Below are 22,634 nucleotides of genomic sequence, written 5' to 3' on the forward strand. Positions count from 1 at the left end.
TCAGACATTTGCGACATACTTTTTCACATTCTATGGATATAAAAATCCTAGATAGTACCTATGTGCTTGTTATATGCAATGGATATAATTCTGCTATGTGGATCTGGATACTTAATAGGTCTGGAGGAAGGAAACATCTGCCCCCACAATATTACCCTTGCAAACAATAATAATGGGTTTATGAAGCGAAATTGTTTATTTGTCTATAACAAACCTAATTGTAACATTTCGTTTGATTTGGTTTCAATGCATTTCCTTCTGCCGCCCTAGGAAACTCGTAGGTACAAGCTACACCCGAACAAAATAACGTTTAGCAACCACATCGCCGGCAGTAAGAGTCTGCAAAGAAAGAATAATAGGAAATGCTGTCAATAGTATCCCAAAATGAGGGGTAAAAGCGAACAACAGGTTGCCGTTAATATGATCTGGTACCCCCCATTCTGGGATGTAGCAACTTACCACTGTGTATCCTTCGTCCGAGAATTCATACGTTCGTGTTCGTTTACGTCCATCATTTGCTGATGAGGTCACGGTAATGATGTTCCCCTCTTTTTTCGCAAGATTCTGCGAAACCCCCAGTAAGCTCTCATTCCCTTCCAAATATACTCACCTTAATAGGGAGTCCCGTTGGCAGAAGCTCATCTACTTCCTGATTAAGTACAATGGTCACATCATTCTTGCAACTACTCTTAATCATGTACGTATTTCCATCCACTTTCAGCTCAGTTGTTACTCCAGGCGCCGTCACCTTTTTGATAATCTCCTCCGACGTGGCTAAAAAGAGGACGTCAATTTTAACTCCTCCACTCGCTTCGCCTTACACATCGCCGCCAAGTACTCCGCGAACTTCTCATTTTTTTGCAACTTGTAATGCCCGACAATTTGAACCATCTTAAAAATGCACGCTGTGGTCTTACTAAATAAAACTGTAACATGGTAACGTTCTTCAGTTGTTTTATACACGAACCCCCATAATATTCATAACGATCCAGTTTATTAGGGTCAAGTTTTATATTGAATTTTGCAAGATCGTAAACATTTTTTACGGCTTAGCTAAATTTAAATCTTCTTGAAAAGTATCGTACTGTGCTCAGTTATGTGTTTAATTAGGTCTACAAAATGTGAGTAAGATAGAAATACAACAGTAAGATTTAAGATAAAGTTACAATCTTGCAGACTTAATTACTCTTCAGCGGAGTTCAAAACATGCATAAAAATCGATCAATATACTTTTAATTACTTTAATCTTGCCATTATTTTTTTTATGAACGCATGAACAAGTTAGTATGTCTGGATGACACGTACGTACGTTCATCGACGGTATTATACAAACTATGTAAAGAGAGAAGTGTTGCAGCTAGGATTAAAATTAATAATTGTTTATCACAGACGTAAACAATCTCTATTTTTTGTTGTTAAAAATAAACCCTGTAGAAACAGATGGATCTTGTGGCCCCCGAGCCATTCATTTCTTATAAATTCTAGTTTATATAGACAATCCACCACTACTACCACGTAATACCCAAACTATGCCTTACATTTCATTAGAAATCTACAAAATGCCATCCCCTCAAAATTTTAAAAACCATACCACGTTTTTTCTCTATCCACTGAAATTAAACATGCACAATTTGTGTAACTTCTTTATTTATATTATAGTCCTCAATATTTGTTCATTATAAACCAACATAACGTTAAAGTTTCGTTTTCAACCCCCAACAATTTGAAGTTTTGTCTAGTTAAAGCCAAGGATCATTTGGAAACTTCTCATTTTGGAGCTTATAAAACTAAAATGCAAAGATTGTCGAGCCAGTTATGTTGCCAAAGTGGAACTTCGTCGGTTGAAATTGTGATCACTTTCGTTCAGTGGATTCCGAGCTAGCCCCGCCCCCCCCCCCCCGCCCTAGTAGTAGTAGTTGAGGTTTCGAACGGACGAATAGAGTGTCCATAATGCGCCTTCCAACATGGGTTAGAAAATGCGCAAAAAGACCGCTGTGTAATGCTGTCGAGGAACTTGAATCCAAAACGAGGACTTTGCAGTGGCACAAGGCTCATTGTGGAATCGTTAGGAGCCAACATGATCGGTTATTACATCCGGTTTATTCTAGGGAACCGAGAGGATGATGGATATAGTGCAGTAAAAATAAATTATGATCTGGGCAAAATTGCAACAAAAATGGTCCTTTTTGCAAGATACAGTGGGAAGTGTCTATTTTAGCAAGACGCAAAACTATTCTCACACAATTATAACAGTTAAGCACAAATATAGAATAAAGATCGAAAAAATTACTTTCCAAACTCCGTACGAGGGTGCAAATTGAAAGTAGATTGAGATTTGATTAACTAAGAGTAAGGTAATTTGAAATTCGCAAACCTTTTGCAAAATTGTGAATACCCAAAATTTTACCCGTTTAATAAATTCGATATAGAACAAAGTTACAGCGGTAGGAGTCTCTATTAGTGTGACCAGAATTTGCACCCCTATTCTAAGATGCAATTATTTCTTCGACCTCGACCCATAGTTAAATTGGACGCGAGAATTGAAAACATAAATAAATGTATAAATCTATTCTTCGTTGAGTGAAAGATTTTGTTATTCAATGCATTTTTCTAAAATTTATGCAAATTGGTGTGATACATAAAGAGTTGAACCTTGAAATTCCCGACCACTGCATGATGAGTACTAGGGAATGCAATCCCGCAGCAAAATCTCAATCCCGATATTTGCGGGATCCCGCAAAATTTTAAATAAATTGGCAAGTAAGCATTTTTGTGCGGTTAACTTCTGTATTAAAATAAATCGCAAATTATCACAATAAGTATTCAACAAAAAAGTACCTTCAGGCTAACTTAGAACTCATAAAGATCATTCCCTAGTTACAGCCCTTTGAGTATTCCTTCGAAATTGGTTTCTAGTCTATAACTTTTGATTGAGAGGTCTGATCGAAAAAGTACGAATTGTTTTGGATTCTACGCACCAAAATTAATAAGAAACAGTGTTTTCCCGAGAAATGTTGGTGCAGTTGATTTTTGGAAAAAAGGAAGGTTATACACTGCCTTTTTTTTCCGCGAAAAAAAAATTGTCTCAGATCACCCTGGGAAAAACTTTTTCTTATAGAACGTGGCCTGTAGAATCCATAATATCAAACAGTTCCAAGGCTACTAGTTCAAAAGTTACAGCCCTTTGAATTTTCTTTCGAAATTGGTTTCTAGTCTATAACTTTTGATTGAGAAGTCTGATCGAAAACGTACGAATTGTTTTGGATTCTACGCACCAAAATTAATAACAAACAGTGTTTTCCCGAGAAATTTTGGTGTAGTCGATTTAGAATGGGGCCTGTAGAATCCATTTTTTCAAACAGTTCCAAGATTGGGCTACTAGTTCAAAAGTTACAGCTCTTTGAATTTTCTTTCGAAATTGGTTTCTAGTCTATAACTTTTGATTGAGAAGTCTGGTCGAAAAAGTACGAATTGTTTTGGATTCTAGGCTCCAAAATTAATAAGAAAAAGTGTTTTCCCGAGAAATTTTGGTGCAGTCGATTTTTGGAAAAAAGGAAGGTTATACACTGCCTTTTTTTTTGCCCCCGAAAAAAAAATTGTCTCACATCGTCCTGGGAAAAAAATTTTCTTATAGAACGTGGCCTGTAGAGTCCATAATTTCAAACAGTGCCAAGATTGGGCTACTAGTTCAGAAGTTACAGCTAGGGAATGCAATCCCGCAGCAAAATCTCAATCCCGTATTTGCGGGATCGTTAGATGTTAATCCCGCCGGATCCCGGTATTTGCGGGATCCCGCAAAATATTAAATAAATTGGTAAATAAGCAATTTTGTGCGGTTAACTTCTGTATTAAAATAAATCGCTAATTATCACAATAAGTATTCAACAAAAAAGTACCTTCAAGCTAACTTAGAGCTCAAAAAAATCACCTGTAAAGCACAAATAGGTGAACTTCTAAAGTGCCTCAAAAATCATAGTACATTTATAACGAAAAAAGTTTAACAATAATTATTTTAAAAATAATTTCTCCGTGATGCGTTTCATTAACAAAGCAAACAGAGTCAAAAATGCTGCGGGATCCCGGTATTTCGAGATCCTGCTAGCCCAGTATTGCATTCCCAAATTCCTCAGTCTCGCAAATCCCGCGGGATCCCGCTCCATTTATGTGCAGGATTAATCCCGCAAAAATGCTGCGGGATCCCGGTATTTCGAGATCCTGCTAGCCCAGTATTGCATTCCCTAATGAGTTGAACATGGCGTAGTTTCCTCCAGCTAACACCATTACTCACCTGTGTGCTCTTCAGTGATAGTTTGAAACTATTAGGGAGTCTATTTTGCACCACCCTGTATAATAGGCAATTAGAGTGATGCAATACTTATCATCAGTTTGGTAATTTATATGTATAATATGAAAATAAATGTACAAAAAATAACTATAGACTTTGGTGACCACTTTAATATTTCACAACTAAATAGTTAAATATTTAAATTGCCGTATTGAAGTTAGTGGATATTTTATATACTTTTACCTTTGTATTTTAAACACTTCTTTGCCAAATTGCACTGAAATAATAAAATTATAAATTTTTAAATGAAAAATACAAAACTTAACCGCCATCTGGGACTTTCACTGATGACGGAAATTAATGAGGATTTTGAATATATTGAAATTGACACTTTTCACAATAAAATGCAAAAAAAAGTCATTTGTGTTTCAATTTTGCCTAGGCCAAGGGAATTTTTCATCATTTTAATTGTACTAGTACAATTCCTGGGATTCACTTAGATACAGCTAAAAAGCAGGAAGCAGTTTCCCTTCGTTTAGCTTACTCCAGCAATAAATACTTTAAAACAAGTTATTAAAGACGATTTAAACACTTCATTTTTCTGCCATCTCTAAATCACCGCATGTCTTAATTACACATTGGCACAGTAGCAGAGTGTTGTTAGTAATAACACTTAAAGTTTTTAAACATCAAGATTTAAAACTTCCTCTATCTATATAAAACTGTATAGTGCGCCAATATTTTGTTAACTAAGCGTATTTTTAATTATGAGTCTGTGTTTGTCTCCTAGATCCGTAACCAGAATGAAGTAGCTGTGGTGGAAAACATTTTTCTAGGTGGGTATTAAGAAGTTGTTGATAAAGACTTCCACTTACATAACGATTTGTCTATTGTACATCAAATATGTTTTGTTTTTGTTCGAGTTCGTCTACAAGCCCCTCTTTAAATGCAGATAGAGGTATATTCACGCCGTGTTTCAAAAATTAAAAATCAATATAAGGATATCAGATTCTTCTCGCTTCTGTTACCAACAGCGGAAAGTACTGGGTGTAGAAAGCTTAAATTTGCATGTAGATTTCTTTGGGGTTGTCGGGGAATGGAAAAAAACGGTATTTTGACGTTTACAGTCGAAGCTGCTGAAGGTAGGCTTATGAAGTTGGCACGAAAAACGGGGATATTTCGTTAGTGCTTCCATTACCGTGCCAACTTCACGCACATTGCAGAACCACTGTCTTTTCTTAGCAAATACTAGCAAAAGTTAATTGAAAACCAAAACAAATATTGATTGAAAGATATATTTTCTCAACTTCCATAACAATTTTATTTTACTTGCAAGACAGATATTGTGAAAGCTGTATCCTAATTGTAAGTAGAAAATATTCAGAATTGGCACTATGATCCACTTTACGTACCAGTGTGAACATAAATTTTATCTAGCCTTACTGACTTACAATTACCTATCTAAAAATGAACAAAGAAAACTTACACTATTGATGGCCATTTGCCATTTGACTATGCTAGGTTTTATACTAACTCTAATGAAAAACTGCTCCACTAATTTTTTACCGTTACTCAGAAACTGGTAGCCGCAGTCTTTTAATTAGCAGAGAAGCACAGTGAAGCTTGAACAATATTAAACTCGAGTGAAATACCGCTTTGCTACCAAGTCGCCAACCATCAACGTCTGAAATGGAATCATTTAAAAGATTGCCATGCTTCGAGAAGAAAAATGCGTACCACCATATACCCCTGATCACAAAATTCGTAAACCCTCTGCCTTTTGCGATTATCTGGCGCACTCGAATTCACAACAATTTTGTTGCCGTCCCGCGTGGCTAAATTCTGCAAATTGAATTATTGAACCGCTTCGTTCAGCTAGTGCGCTCGTACCTTAATGGGTACCCCTGTAGGAAGAACTTCGTCAACCTCTTCATCGAGCACTAGCGTAACATCCACCTGACTACTACTTTTAATTGTGTACGTTTTACCGTCTTGAACAATTTCAGTGGTTGCGTCTGGTACTGTGACTTTTTTAATCATATCCTCGGGGGACCCTGCAAAAGTTTAAACGAAACGTAACCCAGAAAAGCTACAGAGGATATTAATTAAAACGTATAACTTACAAATATCTCACCTAAGGCCTCTAGGTATTCGACAAAATTCTCATTTCTGTCAAGTTTGTAGTGACCAACAATTTGAACCATCTTACCGCTCTTGTTCAACGATAACACTAGCACTTCTACGGCGGATTCCCAATATATACTTGCATCAAATAAACTTTACGACAAAATAAACTTTACGAGCGATGTTTAGCTATTTGATTGAATGAAAAAGTATTGGGTTATCAATCTATTTTTTAAATGCATTCCATTTTTTTCGCCGTCTATAGAGAGATGAGTCTTCTAATATAGATCGCATTAAGAAATGAACTCGCTTCTTAAAAATGGTTATCCCATAACGTTTTATGGTAGAAGTTATTATAAGGGCTCGTAAAAAGTTTTATTATGTTATAATGTTTATTTTTGGTATTAAATTTGTAATTAAAGCGACTTGTCTATTTTAGAGATGTTGAATGAACGCAATTCATAAACGAATGTACTATAGAACGACGAATCCGATGAATTGGATTTGCGAGGAGCCCTCAGAATTAATACAAAATTGGTTGTAATGAATGCACCCCAGGGATAGAAAATGTTTCTTTTACTGCCCTAAGCTGCGAAAAGTTATGGCCCCAAAAAACTGAGAATGGAAAATCCGTATTGTCAGTAGGATAAAAAGCGCATACCGTCGGTTTCAAGGGAAGTGCATCCTCCTTGTCAAATTAAGCACGTTCGCGGTCAGCTTTCCGAATTTTTCCTCAGAAACCTCAAGCTTAAGTCGACATTTAGGCTTTTAAAGTGAAGCGCATCCTAGCTTGTTGTCTGCATTGTGAAACTTAGTGCTTTAAAATTAAATTTTGCTCACCCCTTAAAGGCGCAATCCTTTTCAGTCAATTTTTCGTATTTTTTCGTTAAAATCTGAAGCGCCAACGGTTTTCAAATTTAAGCAGTGAACATGAAACTCGTCCTCAGTAGTGGTTGAATCGGGTCCGTTAACTCCCCCCCCCCCCCACCTAGAGATTTGATAGTCGTATTATTGCGCTCGTTATGCGCTCACATGCGCCACCGATAATACCTTTTGCGCCATTATAGTTTTTTAGAAATCCAAAAATACATTTGGGAGGGGACAAGTGTACGTAGCCCCCCCCCCTCCCCCGTGCGTATTTTGTCGCTGGTACCAAGGCTACCTGATACATTTGGTTATGCGCTCAATTGCGCTACTTGAATTAAAGCTAGCGCCATCACGGTTTAGCCATGACAGATTTTCAAAAAGTGGGGAGCCCAACTTAGCATTTTTAAAAGTCACCTTTTTTAACATTTTTTCCATAAATTGTACTCCTAGGTATGCGCTAAAATGCGCCATAAAAAGATATCTTTGCGCCATTCCTGTTTCCCATGCATAATTTTCCATGGTCATTACCTAAATGAAAATGGTTAATAGCTCATAATGCCGATTGACTAATCATCAATGTAATTGCTATCGTAAGATCGAGCGTAAGAATGTTTTGGGGTTGAGGTGGGAGTTACTGTATTCAAGTTTATTAATACTAATTGTATATTATACGAAATATATTTTCAAGAAGACAATAGTGGCATAAATATTCTTATAAATAAGAAACTTGCGCAGTCTGCGCATGCACACACCTGATATTTAAAGTATGCGATATGTTTGCCTTTACAAGAATAATCTTTGTTTAAAATTCAAAAAGATATTTCTGTAATTATAAGGTGACATTACGCAGTTTGCGCATGCGCCCATATGATTTTTACAATATACAATATGCTTGGCTTTTCTGGAAGAATCTGTGCTTAAAATTTCAAAGAAATATCCCTATAAATAAGGAAATTGACATTGCACCGTTTGCGCATGCGCATATCTGATTTTCATAATAATAATAATATTTATTGATGTTTTACACATGGTGTTTACACAAGTCATTTTAAGTATGCAATGTAAGAGAAAAACGATTTAGAATCTAGTGAATAGCCATTTAAAAATTTTTGCAAAGATGGCTAAAAAAAACTATTAGGGCCGTACCATACGTAAATAAGTAGTGGCATTTAAATTTGGTACATAATTGTGAAAGTGAGGGTGGCAAATCCTTGCTTGCCTGCAATCAGATTGATAGTCTAGATTAGCCAATATTCTAACCACTCTTCTTTGTATTTTAAAGATTCTAGATACAGAGGAGCAGTGACCCCATATTAAAATACCATAATTCATTATGGCATGGAATAATCCGAAGTACGCAGTGCACGTAACTTCCGGAAAAACATGGTTTGTTAAATTACGGAGTAAGAACACAGTTCTGTTCAGTTTTGAGGAGAGCTCGTCAATATGGCGTGTCCATGAAAGTGTGGAGTCCAGATAGACGCCTAGAAATTTCACCGGCTTATGGTTAATTACATCAGTGTCCCTTCTCATCGTAAAAGTTAAAACTTCTGTTTTGTCTTCATTTAAAGACAACTTGTTCAAGTGGAACCAAGACTTGGTCTGCCCTTGAAGATCTATACTTCTTATATTTGTTATTTCTAGACTAGAACCAGAGCTTAGTATTGTAGTGCCATCGGCATATAATATGAAATGTCCATTAACTGTAGAAGGTCATTTATATAAATTAAGAAAAGCACAGGCCCTAAAATGGAACCTTGTGGAACACCAGACTGTACACATATTTCTTTTGAGAATAAAGCGTTATATCTAACAGTTTGAGAACGTTCTTCGAGATATTATTGCATGAGTTTAATGGAAATTTCATCAAAATTATATGCTTTCAACTTATTTAACAAGATCTGATGATTTACACAATCCAAAGCTTTGCTTAAATCTAGAAAAGTTGCTGTTGTATAATTATTTTCATTAAATGTATTTAACATTGTACTAGATAGATCTTTTTGATCTAAAACCGTATTGTGCATTATTAAAAATATTATTGGCCTTAAAATAATTCAGTATGCGATTTTTTAAGATCTTTTCAAAAATTTTTGAAAAAATGGGAAGTATTGATATCGGCCTATAATTTGAAACATCCTCTTTGTCGCCCTTTTTAAACAAAGGTAAAATTATAGACCGTTTCAATGCCTTTGGAAACGTCCCTTCCCTAAAACACTCATTAATTAACACTGTTAGTGGTAATACAATTTAATATTTAATTTTAGGCACTTTACCGCAACAGACAGCATTTAATGAAATTTTTTATATTTTAAGTATACGCTAAATTTTTTTTTTTAACAATTTTATTTGTAATATTTGTTATGTTGTAACCTTTTCTTAAATATATTACGTAGTTTATTTAAAAAAAAATTAAATCCCTTAGACATTTTACAATTTCTGCAGAAAGATCATATATGTCTCGACATTTACTATTAGATAAAGACGTAATGGCGTCTCTTACCTCAATGATGCTTACTTCGTGCAAAAAAATTTTAAGTGGGGAGCCTGATTATTAATCCGATAAAATGAGCTCGTGCTTAATGTTGCAGAAGAAGTAGAATTAATTCTGTTGGTGATTTTCGCTGGAATTTCTTTAAAATATGTATTAAACTCTTCAGGTGTTAGGTTCGATAGACTTTCCTGACGATTAGTGTTTCTAGAAGAATCGATAATCGACCACATGGCCTTACTAGAATTTTTGCCATTGTTGATAAATGATTTATTTGCACACATTTTCGCTTTCCTTAGTTCAGTACGATATGTTTGTCTAAAGTTATTCCTAAGTGTACGTAGGGGACTGGTATTGTATGCGTTATAAACATCTTTTATCAGTGAGAGTTTTTCCCTCATCCTACTTAAATGCTAGTTAAACCAGGAAATTGATTTTTGATTTTTATTAAAATGTTTACACTTGACTGGTAAACAATTATCAAATTCTTGTAGAATTATATTAAAAAATATATTAAACCTAACCTCGCTGGGACTACTACAATCCTTTAAAAAGTTCCAGTTTGTGTTGCTCAAACATTGGTACTACAAAAATTTTCCCTTTTGGGTAAAGGGTCTACATTTGGCGTAAATTTTTTCTTTATTTGTAACATCTGAACCTAGCCGCAATTTTATCTCCTGTCCTTTATGATCGGAGAGTATATGATCTATTACAGAAACATGTTCAAGGTTTACCTTGAAATTAACAAAGATGTTATCGATACAATTCTGCTTCCTTGTACTGTCGAATATCATTTGATCAAAATCAAATATAAATATGCAATATGCTCGTCTTTACTAGAAACATCTGTGGTCAAAATTTCAAACAAAAAACTTGAGGTGCGTACATACAAAATTTAAATTTTTAATTTAATTTAAATATGTTAACAAATACAAAAATTGGATTGCGCATTTTCATCTGCAAAGTTGCTTGAGGTTTAAGGAATATTTACTGACACAGAAAACCCGGCCATTCATATGTTCTTAGTAACAAGAATTACAAAATTATAAATTATAAAAAATCTTTGTAAGGCAGTGTCCAATTGCGGATAAACAAACCGAAAATTGATTCTGTTTATTAATAAATTTTGCATCGCTCTCCACAACACTCTTTTCAACAGTCGCTTTTAAAAACTCATGCAAAATTGGAGTGGAAATCTGACAACAATTTTGGGGTACGCGATACTTGTTTAGCAATTCTTCGCGGTCTTTATCGATAAGACCAGAGCGCAAGATTTCCCTCCACTTATCCACTAAATCCCTGTGGATGCTGCCTGTTTGAGATTTGGACCCGCTTTTTATTTCCTAAAATATTCACGATCTAATTGCGGTTTTTTGGCTGATCCATCAATCTTTATTTGTCCGTTTTGACACGACAGTAAATATAGTAAATAATAAATTAGTAAAATGTATACATAAAAAAAATAGTAAAAACAGTTTAAAATATCAAATAAATAAAAGCTAGTCAAACCATGTAGCTAAAACAGAATGATATAGATTATAAACAATTTAAAATTTTTGTTAAAAAGAGACAAAACAGAGATAAAATATAAACAAGTAAAGGTAAAAATGACTGAAGTGAATACTACTACACACGTACACAAAAGAAAATGTAAACAAACAATGAAATAAATAAATATCATTAAAATTATTGAAGTTTTCCTAGGCGTATGTAAATACCCAGTTACGTTATAAAAAGAATGGCTCAATAAGTACGCCTTAACAACTCTTTTAAATTAAAAAAAAATTGTAAAGTTTGATACAATCAGGAACGATATTGTATAAGTCTATCCTTAGACTGTTATTTTTAGGCCTGCTTAGTTTATAATAGGGCGTTTTTATTTTTTTTTGTCCTCGTGTAGAATAGTTGTGAGAGAAATCATTGGTTTTAAATTTATTTTTGGTTTTATGAACTTAAGCTGTTTTTATTTTATTTTATTTTAAATGAATGATCAAATTTTCTTTTTTCAAATTTTATAACCATATTAATAAAACTAATTGCTATTTATTTTGTAGTATTTATAATGAAGCTAATTATTATTTTTTTTTTGTTAGGTATAATAAGCAAAAACTTAACTCAGTTGCTATAAGCTGTGTTATAAGTATACTTTGTACTTCAAGAGCAATAAAGTTCTATCTATCTATCTATCTATCTATTCCTTTTATATATGCATTGTACTAATTTATTATTTACTATATTTACTGACGTGACCTATTTATGGTATACAGACAAATAAAGGTTGATGGTTGATCCTCATAAAAGGAGCCTCAGGGTTGAACCAGTAAAAAGGGACGTTACGAATCTGGGCCTCGAAAACCTGACAACGGGCGAAAAAGGGTAAAGAGGGACCCCTCGCACTGATGTACTGCAATTGCCCAACGTTTACTACCCTTGTCAAGTTTAACGAAAACTGACATAAATTCATATAATGAAAAACGGCAAAGACGAGATCATTTAACAAATATTATCAAATGAAACCGCGCCAAGAGTTTGTGGACAAAAAATCCTCAACAAAAAGTAGTAACCTCCACAAGAAAAGGGATCCAGATCGGGATCCTCACCACTGAATATGTTTGAAGCAATAAGCATCTTGGGTCTACAACCACCAGGAAGGAAGTGCTCCACTCACCTTGATCAGGTTGGTGAAAAACTATTTGCAGTAAAAATGAATCACAGTAAGGAACACTTTTAAATATTTCGATAGGTTGGTCCTGTGTTAATTAAAAAAGCGTTAGCTAGCAAGTTTATTTTTCACATAGGTAGATTATATTATAATTTTAGTACAGCGGGTGATTGAATTGGGCACAGATTTGAAATATTGCCAAAGGAACACAACAGACACGAAAGCGTACGCAGTAACCGGAATAGCTTCTCAGTTAACTCTTGCAAAATGACGTTTAGCTGTTACATTCATAACGGTAAGAGTCTGCAAATCGAAAACGTGTTTACCACCTAAACGGTCTAGGGGCAAAGATCTTACTTGCACGAATCCCTTTGGGGTAAAATCGTAAACCCTGGTTCCATATCGACCATCATCCGCAGTCGTAGTCACAGTGAGAGTGTTTCCGTCAAGTTTCCCAGTATTCTGGAAAAGAGTTATCTCGCAATATTCCTAGATAGGTCTACTAACCGTCAGCGTCACTGGATATGCTATTAGAGGTTCTGTCCATTCCTCATCCAACATGACCCGAAATCTGGTAAATCCATAATCAAAGATATATACATTTCCGTCTAAAGTCACATTCACTTCTAGTCCCGGATCTGACAATTTGTCGGCATGGGCCGGAACGCCTGAGATTTGAACGATTTGTTATAAGAAACGGAAATTTCCCCACTTACCTATGGCATTGGTAAATTCGGAGGCATTTTCGCATTTCTGAAGCTTGTATTTTCCAGTGATTTGAACCATAGCGTCGCTTTCTGTGAAAAGTATAAAAAAATTGTGTAATGAACCTATGAAGATTACTAATTAAGTTTGGGAGTGGTAACTTCAATACAATCTACGAGGTTTCAGTGATCTCATCGGTGACCTTTCTCAAAGCACAATCATCATGAATGATTATAATTTGTTCTTCTTTATGTTGTTATATATTTTCCATATTCCGTACAACAGATTGAATATTACAATAAACGGTTTGGTCCATCACACAAAACTAGGTTTGGGTTTGGATCATGAAAGAACTGATGAATTACTTGAGAGGGCTAAAAATCATAAACGACCCTTCAAGGGAATAAATGACTCTACCTTACATTAAACTATAGAAACCTCCCGATCTACTGTTAAATTAAGACTAATAAATTAACCTACTTACACCTATTTTAAACGAAGCTTTACATGCTATAGCTGGAAATATATATGTAAAGTCAACATTTAGAAAGAAAATATTTAATTAATAATGACGAGAAGGGATAGGTACTATATTACAATAATAATAAAGAACAATATCAACACTTGCCAAATTGCACTGAAGAGATGATACGTGATGGTACTCTGGAATAAGTTGTAACCAACAGACAAGTAGCACCGCTTTTGGCAGGCTGCTACAAAATGAATGCATCATAACAAGATAGTGCTTGTATATATAGTCAAAGTAAATCGTTATCCTAACTGGATAAGTAAAAATCTATACTCTACATTACGTACATTTGCATGTTATGTAATTGGTAAATCGCATCAATGAGAATCCCTAAGAAAGACTGTTAATGCATGCAGTGATTTGATGACATACATACACAGCTGATTTATTAAATCTTTTTTTTTTGTGGCCATTCCTACAATGTCAAGGTACGTCAGTAACTATTGTATAACAAATAAAAAATGATTACATCTATAATAAGCGTAGGGATATTTCAGTTTAAATAACATACAACAGATAACGTACAACAGATAACATCTATGACTTCACATATGCTTGGAGCGAGTAATAGCAATTGCTGACAAGATAGATTCTAAGAGCATTTATTAAACCTTTTTTTTTGTGGCCATTCCCACAATGTAAAGGTAAGTCAGTAACTATTGTATAACAAACAAAAAATGAATACATCTATAATAAGCGTAGGGATATTTCAGTTCAAATAACATACAACAGATAACGTACAACAGATAACATCTATGACTCCACATATTCTTGGAGTGAGTAATAGCAATTGCTGACTAGATATATTCTAAGAGCACTTTTGTACTTTATTATACAACAGTGAATAGATTAAATCTCAATATTTTCACGACAAAATTTTTTTAGTGAGACATATTTTTTGATAAGGGTGCCGTTCAGAATTTAAAAGTAAACGGAAGCATCCCTTTCGATTTACGCTCAAGCTCTATAAAAGATAGGTACTTTTTTAATACGCAAATACTAAGGCGCACAGTCGTGAGAGGATGCCTCCAAGGTGGAGTGCTATCATCACTTCTGTGGAACTTAACTGTAAACATTCCATGCAAGAGAAGATATCAAGAAAGAATCTCAGGTTACTCGCGGGTATACTTTCTCGGAGACATGTAGATGAAACAAACACATCCACCGCATGGCAGAATTGCCATCTTGTAGACGATGTCACACAGATGATGAGACTGCACACCACATAGAGCCGCATCCATCATCCTTAGGTTCATCTCTCGTGTCGAGTGGTTTGAGTGAAGTTTAGGGGTCAAACAACTATAGTCAGGGAGGTAGTACAAAGGTCTAAATTTGAGGGCTAGGTAGGCGTGGAACCTGTCCACCCTTATATCGTGCTCCAGTATCCCACAGAAAGTAGTCGCAGAAGTGTTTCTGGTGGCACTATGTTCAGTTTAGGAATATTTTGATTTCCAAATTCCCCAACATTTTCTTCAAACAATACATCGCTTATAAAGTCAATGTTGCTTGTTTTAGCAATGAACCGCCTGTTAAGTCTAAAATGATAATCAAAATTGTCCCTAACTATATGCGTGTGCGGACAATTCGCGCCCGGATAATTCGCACCCGGACATTTCGCTCTCAGGATATTTCGCACCCTGGACATTTCGCTCCCGGATAATTCGCACTCGGATATTTCGCACCCTGGACATTTCGCTCCTGGATAATTCGCACCCGGACAATTCGCACTCGGAAAAATTCGCACTCGAAAAATTCGCTCCCGAATAATTCACACCTGGATAATTCTGTAAATCTTTGATTTATTAAAATTAAATATTTTTAAGAGGCTACTAGACCATTGCCTTTACGGAATGTATGTAGTAGTGCACATCTTGGTAAACATCTACTTCATGGAAAAATGTTTCAAATAATAGTTATTTGGTCTTTCATTTTCAACACATCGCGATTCTTAAGTATTTCCATTTCTTAAATATAATCACGCTGGTTTTTTTTTTAGTTGTATGAAGAGTCTGATATAGTTAAATCCTGTAATTTAAGAACACATAATTTTTATCTACTGCGCTTTCGTTTTCAGAAAATAAGAATAGGTAACTGAAACGTCTTTTGTGGAGTAATTAAATACCAAATAGTTATACCCAGTTATAGTATATCTACAATATTATGTGTAATATTCGCTACTTTTGAGACGCTCTTTTTTTTTTTTTTTTTTTTTTTTTTGTGGGCATCAACTACATTGGTCATTAGCCCTGTTTCTACAAAGACATTCCTTCCCTACCATGTTACTACACTCTCACTCTGTATCCTTTTCATAACCGTTCTTGTCGGGTATCGACCACCTTTGCGAAATACTATATTTTAGTAAAATAACTCGACTGCTTTAAGTATAGTAAAGTACTCTTGATCCCTTAGACGTCTGTGAGACAATTCTCCAGATTTTGTGGTACGTCACATAAGTTACGTTGCATGGTTTGGGCTGGACAGTTACATAATATGTGTTCTACAGACATGGCATTATTACATAAATCACACAGTGGAGGGTTCTCGCCTTTTAAAAGGTAAGTATGTGTAATTGCAGTATGTCCCATTCTAAGCCGGTGGAGACGCACACTTTCTTGACGTGGTAAGTTTAACGCTGGTGATGTTGTTACAACACTGGGCTTAATTTGAGTTAAAAAGGTATTGTTTTCTTGCCATGATTGTTGCCACAGTTCTTTCATGCGTTGCAATATGTACACCTTTTGATCACTTTTTTTAATTTCAGGAACATCTATTTCTATTTCCGAGGCTGCTCTTTTTGCGGCCCGATCTGCAACTTCATTTCCTAAAATTCCCACATGTGCCGGTATCCATACAAACGTCACCACAGTGCCATTGGACGCAATTGCAATAACCGTTTCTTGACACATTTTAGATAAAATATCCGCCGATGCAAGATTCTGCAGGCTTGTCAAAGAGCTTAAGGAGTCACTAGCTATTACAACTGATTGGAGATTTGGATTTATTTCACAGTATCATTATATTATCGTTTATTGAAATTACAATATTTGTTCAATATCGGCTAAATGATGTAAGTATAACAGCTTCTAAATGTATTAACAACGATATTTGCACAATATTCAAAATATTTATTTTTGCGTATATTGGAATCACAGTATTTGTTCAATGTCGGATAAATGTTGTAAGCACAATATCTTCTAAATGATGTAACAACGATATTTGCACAATATTCAAAATCATTATATTTTCGTTTATTGAAATTACAATATTTGTTCAATATCGGCTAAATGATGTAAGTACAACAACTTCTAAATGTGTTAACAACGATATTTGCACAATATTCAAAATATTGATTTTTGAGTATATTGGCATCACAGTATTTGTTCAATGTCGGATAAATGTTGTAAGCACAATATCTTCTAAATGATGTAACAACGATATTTGCACAATATTCAAAATAATTATTTTTCCGTTTATTGAAATTACAATATTTGTTCAATATCGTAAGTACAATAACTTCTAAATGATATAACAACGATATTAGCACAATATTCAAAATCATTATATTATCGTTTATTGAAATTACAATATTTGTTCAATATCGGCTAAATGATGTAAGTATAACAGCTTCTAAATGTATTAACAACGATATTTGCACAATATTCAAAATATTTATTTTTGCGTATATTGGAATCACAGTATTTGTTCAATGTCGGATAAATGTTGTAAGCACAATATCTTCTAAATGATGTAACAACGATATTTGCACAATATTCAACATCATTATATTATCGTTTATTGAAATTCCAATATTTGTTCAATATCGGCTAAATGATGTAAGTATAACAGCTTCTAAATGTGTTAACAACGATATTTGCACAATATTCAAAATATTTATTTTTGCGTATATTGGAATCACAGTATTTGTTCAATGTCGGATAAATGTTGTAAGCACAATATCTTCTAAATGATGTAACAACGATATTTGCACAATATTCAAAATCATTATATTTTCGTTTATTGAAATTACAATATTTGTTTAATATCGGCTAAATGATGTAGTACAATAACTTCTAAATGATGTAACAACGATATTTGCACAATATTCAAAATCATTATATTTTAGTTTATTGAAATTACAATATTTGTTCAATATCGGCTAAATGATGTAAGTACAACAACTTCTAAATGTGTTAACAACGATATTTGCACAATATTCAAAATATTTATTTTTGCTTATATTGGCATCACGGTATTTGTTCAATGTCGGATAAATGTTGTAAGCACAATATCTTCTAAATGATGTAACAACGATATTTGCACCATATTCAAAATAATTATTTTTCCGTTTATTGAAATTACAATATTTGTTCAATATCGTAAGTACAATAACTTCTAAATGATATAACAACGATATTAGCACAATATTCAAAATCATTATATTTTCGTTTATTGAAATTACAATATTTGTTTAATATCGGCTAAATGATGTAGTACAATAACTTCTAAATAATGTAACAACGATATTTGCACAATATTCAAAATAATTATTTTTTCGTATATTGAAATTACAATGTTGGTTCAATGTCGGCCAAATGTTGTATCTACAATATCTTCAAAATGATGTAACAACGATATTTGCACAATATCCAATATCATGATTTTTACTTTCATTGAAATCACAATATCAATGCAGTATTATGTAAATATAAATTGTACAATATTTAATGACAAATATTCAGACGATATGGTGCCAATATTGAATTTCATTGACAAATATTCAAATATTGGTACGATATAAACACGTTGTAAACACAATATTCATTTCTACATGGGAGACGTAACTAAATTAGTGCCAAGATCATACAAATTATGATTCTCCTGGGCCAACCAGACCTTTTAATACAATACTTTTAGTAGTAAAATGTATTAATATTCTCGATGGAATAAAATTAAAGCTGGTTTAAAACTAGGGAGACAACCTCCATATACATTTGGAAACAGGAAATTAAGGAGCTTTCGTACCGTGACATGTAACTGTGTAAGTTGTTGGAGGGAGTCGGCAGAGCTAAGTGTTATATTTATAATTGTATTTGTCGGAACGTTGTCGGTGACTTCTGTCGTACGGTGTTTTGTTTTTGGACGGCGAAGTTAGACCTTCACAGGAAATAATCGTTGGCAAGAATCCTGCGGATTCTCATTTGGTTCTGTGAATCGGGGTTGTGATCCCCATTGCTTATCGATTTAGTAGAAGTCATTTCGTCTCCAAGAATTGAGCTTTTGTGAATTATTAATCAACATTGAATTTATTGAGTCTAGTCATTTGGTAAAATTGTAATTGTATTTTGGCTTTTGTAAAATCAATTGGGCCGTTAATAAGACCAAGAGTCACCGAGAAATCAAGTAACGTTTTATACATTTGTGTTTGCTAAGTTAACGTCAAATATTTTTCTTGTTGGGGTGGGGAAGATTTACCAGTATTCTGGAATTTTGATATTTATTAATTGGGTATATTAATTATGGTTGTTGAATAATTTTGTTGCATGATTGATTATGAGGGCTGTGTAACTGCTGTGATTTCGTGTTGGTTCAGTGTATAATTAGTTGCAGCGAATTAGGCTGGAAAAGGTACCGTCGGTTATTGCGCAATACCCCACGAGGTTTGGATATTTAAATTGTGAATATAAGTTGTGTCCGGGTTTTATTTATTTCGTATTTAGCACTAGATTTTGGGTGCTGTTATTATAGTAGGGTGCCTACTATTCGGGCGTTGAAATCATAGGGTTATTGCCGTGCCTTTTGGCATGTGATTATTCTGGCTGGGGTTCATATTAACAGGGGGAGGNGGGCGAATTATTCCGGTGCGGATTATCCGGGTGCGAATTTTCCGGGACCGAAACGTCTGGGTGCGAAATATCTTTGGTGCGAATTTTCCTTGGTGAGAAATGTCCGAGAGCGAATTATTCGGGTGCGAATTGTCCTACAACTGAATTTTCTGATCCGTTATGTAGAAATAACGTGTTATATTTTATTACTTTATTAACTATATAAGGTACAATTACTTCTTTATCACTTAGTAATTGAACAACCTTGTTTCTAAGTTATTCCATTGTGTCTCCCTGACTACTTTTACAAGGAGGCCGCGCCGGCCAACGCAGATCGCCTTTCGAAGAGATGAAGCCGTCCTGCAAAGTGTCAACAGTCATTGAACATTCATGCGGTGTGTGCCGTGGCTCCGTCCTACTAAAAACACATTTCTCCCACACCCATTTCTTCAAGTGGTGGCAAGAAAAATTCTTGAACCGTGTTAACATACCGGTTTGCAGTCACAGTGACCAATTATTCCAACTTGATGAAGCTGGCAGGGGTCTAAAAACGTTTGTGTTCTTCTTATTGACACATCCCTAAAGATGGAAATGAGCCTCATCAGTGAAGAAATCTATGGCGTTCGAGGACGAACAGCAAAATCACGATGGATGGAATACTGTACCACTGCCAATGTGTAGGGTTAAAATTTCAGTTCCTCCTCAAGGGCTGCTGGTTGTTAACAACCAGAACGCTTATATTAGGAGATTGCAAAACGGAACGGATTACCAAATCAAGGTTTTGAGATGATCTAACTGTTCTTGGAATATAAAACAATTGGCCCTAAGCCAGGAATACCGTCACGGGCACGGAATCCACGTTGCGTAGCGATGATGGAAGAAAGACTATTAGAAAAGTACGATTCAACCGCATCTCCGTCCACTCCATGACAGCGACTGAACAAAGTAGGATAGAAACTTTAAGCAACATCACCTCGAATTCTCCTTCTGCCAACCCATACACAAACCGTTTATAGAAACAATTCAGTAATTTAGTCGTTTTATTGGCCACAATTAATGGCAAGTCGTCACATGGATAACATAACATGACATTTTAGACAGTTCTTTGAGATTAATATTTAATAACTAACTATTTACGTTTATTATTGTTTATAAATGAGTACTTAACAAATATAATATTAAAATTTTAGTACACCGGGTGATTAAATTGGGCACAAATTTGAAATATTGCCAAGGGAACACAACAGACACGAAAGCGTACGCAGTAACCGGAATAGCTTCTCAGTTAACTCTTGCAAAATGACGTTTAGCTGTTACATTCATAACGGTAAGAGTCTGCAAATCGAAAACGTGTTTACCACCTAAACGGTCTAGGGGCAAAGATCTTACTTGCACGAATCCCTTTTGGGTAAAATCGTAAACCCTGGTTCCATATCGACCATCATCCGCAGTCGTAGTCACAGTGAGAGTGTTTCCGTCAAGTTTCCCAGTATTCTGGAAAAGAGTTATCTCGCAGTATTCCTAGATAGGTCTACTAACCGTCAGCGTCACTGGATATGCTATTAGAGGTTCTGTCCATTCCTCATCCAACATGACCCGAAATCTGGTAAATCCATAATCAAAGATATATACATTTCCGTCTAAAGTCACATTCACTTCTAGTCCCGGATCTGACAATTTGTCGGCATGGGCCGGAACGCCTGAGATTTGAACGATTTGTTATAAGAAACGGAAATTTCCCCACTTACCTATGGCATTGGTAAATTCGGAGGCATTTTCGCATTTCTGAAGCTTGTATTTTCCAGTGATTTGAACCATAGCGTCGCTTTCTGTGAAAAGTATAAAAAAATTGTGTAATGAACCTATGAAGAATAGGTACTAATTAAGTTTGGGCGTGGTAAATCTACGAGGTTTCAGTGATCTCATTGGCGACCTTTCTCAAAGCACAATCATCACGAATGATTATAATTTGTTCTGCTTTATGTTTTCGTATTCGGTACAACAGATTGAATTGCCTAAGTAGAAAATTTCAAAAAATGTAAGACAATAAATGGTTTGGTCCATCACACAAAACTAAATTTGGATCATCAAAGAACTGATGAATTACTTGAGAGGACAAAAAATCATAAACCACCCTTTAAGGGTATAAATGTCAACTCTACCTTACATTAAATTACAGAAACCTCCCGTCCTACCGTTAAATTAAGTCTAATAAATTAATCTATTTAAACCTATTTTAAACAAAGCTATAGCTGGAAAATTATATGTAAAAGTCAACATTTACAAACAAAATATTCAATTAATAATGACGAGAAGGGATAGGTACTACAATAATAATAAAGAACAATATCAACACTTGCCAAGTTACACTGAAGAGATGAAGTGATGGTACTCTGGAATAAGTTGTAACCAACAGACAAGTAGTACCGCTTTTGGCAGAACTATGATACCTATTGGCAGGCTGCTACAAAATGAATGCATCATAACAAAATAGTGCTTGTATATATAGTCAAAGTAAATCGTTATCCTAACTGGATAAGTAAAAATCTATACTCCACATTACGTACACTTGCATGTTATGTAATTGGTAAATCGCATCAATGAGAATCCCTAAGAAAGCATGCAGTGATTTGATGACATACATACACAGCTGATTTATTAAACCTTTTTTTTTGTTGCCATTCCTACAATGTAAAGGTAAGTCGGTAATTATTGTATAACAAATAAAAAATGATTACATCTATAATAAGCGTAGGGATATTTCAGTTTAAATAACATACAACAGATAACGTACAACAGTGATAACATCTATGACTTCACATAATCTTGGAGCGAGTAATAGCAATTTGCCGACTAGATATAGATTCTAAGAGCATTTTTGCACTTTATTACAACAATAAATAGATTAAATCTCAATATTTTCACGACAAAAATAATTTTTTTAATGAAACATATTTTTTGATAGGGGGCCTTTCAGAATTTAAGAAAGCAAAATTTAAAAAAATAAATGCATATTCCCTCTTCGCTTTCTCCATTGTGGATAATAGTTTCAGGTTATATAAAGATTTCTATTTTTTGTTTTGACAATTGGAATCTGATGCATCGTAGGAATTTGAAAAACGTGGAAAAATACAAATATTCCGAAGAAT

The 22,634-nt window shown here is 34.6% G+C and overlaps 3 protein-coding genes across 3 annotated transcripts; all 3 read right to left on the minus strand.

Annotated features, from left to right (window-relative positions):
* Positions 1 to 236: 236 nt before the first annotated feature.
* Positions 237 to 6,680, minus strand: LOC116163937. The gene is made up of 8 exons (XM_031478066.1): positions 6,420 to 6,680; positions 6,176 to 6,339; positions 6,023 to 6,127; positions 5,925 to 5,969; positions 822 to 972; positions 611 to 774; positions 460 to 564; positions 237 to 339 (listed from the first exon to the last, which is right to left on the minus strand). The coding sequence occupies exons 1-8, from the start codon at positions 6,487 to 6,489 to the stop codon at positions 289 to 291; spliced, it is 855 nt and encodes a 284-aa protein (XP_031333926.1). The 5' UTR covers positions 6,490 to 6,680; the 3' UTR covers positions 237 to 288.
* A 5,855-nt stretch (positions 6,681 to 12,535) lies between these two features.
* Positions 12,536 to 13,882, minus strand: LOC116164936. The gene is made up of 5 exons (XM_031479197.1): positions 13,763 to 13,882; positions 13,146 to 13,226; positions 12,937 to 13,097; positions 12,787 to 12,891; positions 12,536 to 12,732 (listed from the first exon to the last, which is right to left on the minus strand). Exons 2-5 carry the CDS (start codon positions 13,213 to 13,215, stop codon positions 12,679 to 12,681), a joined length of 390 nt encoding a protein of 129 aa, XP_031335057.1. The 5' UTR covers positions 13,216 to 13,226; positions 13,763 to 13,882; the 3' UTR covers positions 12,536 to 12,678.
* Positions 13,883 to 20,507: 6,625 nt separating this feature from the next.
* LOC116164937 lies at positions 20,508 to 21,958 on the minus strand. Its single transcript, XM_031479198.1, has 5 exons — positions 21,846 to 21,958; positions 21,234 to 21,314; positions 21,025 to 21,185; positions 20,875 to 20,979; positions 20,508 to 20,820 (listed from the first exon to the last, which is right to left on the minus strand). Exons 2-5 carry the CDS (start codon positions 21,301 to 21,303, stop codon positions 20,767 to 20,769), a joined length of 390 nt encoding a protein of 129 aa, XP_031335058.1. The 5' UTR covers positions 21,304 to 21,314; positions 21,846 to 21,958; the 3' UTR covers positions 20,508 to 20,766.
* Between the last annotated feature and the right edge of the window lie 676 nt (positions 21,959 to 22,634).

Source organism: Photinus pyralis, unplaced genomic scaffold (assembly GCF_008802855.1).
Source record: "Photinus pyralis isolate 1611_PpyrPB1 unplaced genomic scaffold, Ppyr1.3 Ppyr1.4_LG2, whole genome shotgun sequence".
Taxonomy (NCBI): domain Eukaryota; kingdom Metazoa; phylum Arthropoda; class Insecta; order Coleoptera; family Lampyridae; genus Photinus; species Photinus pyralis.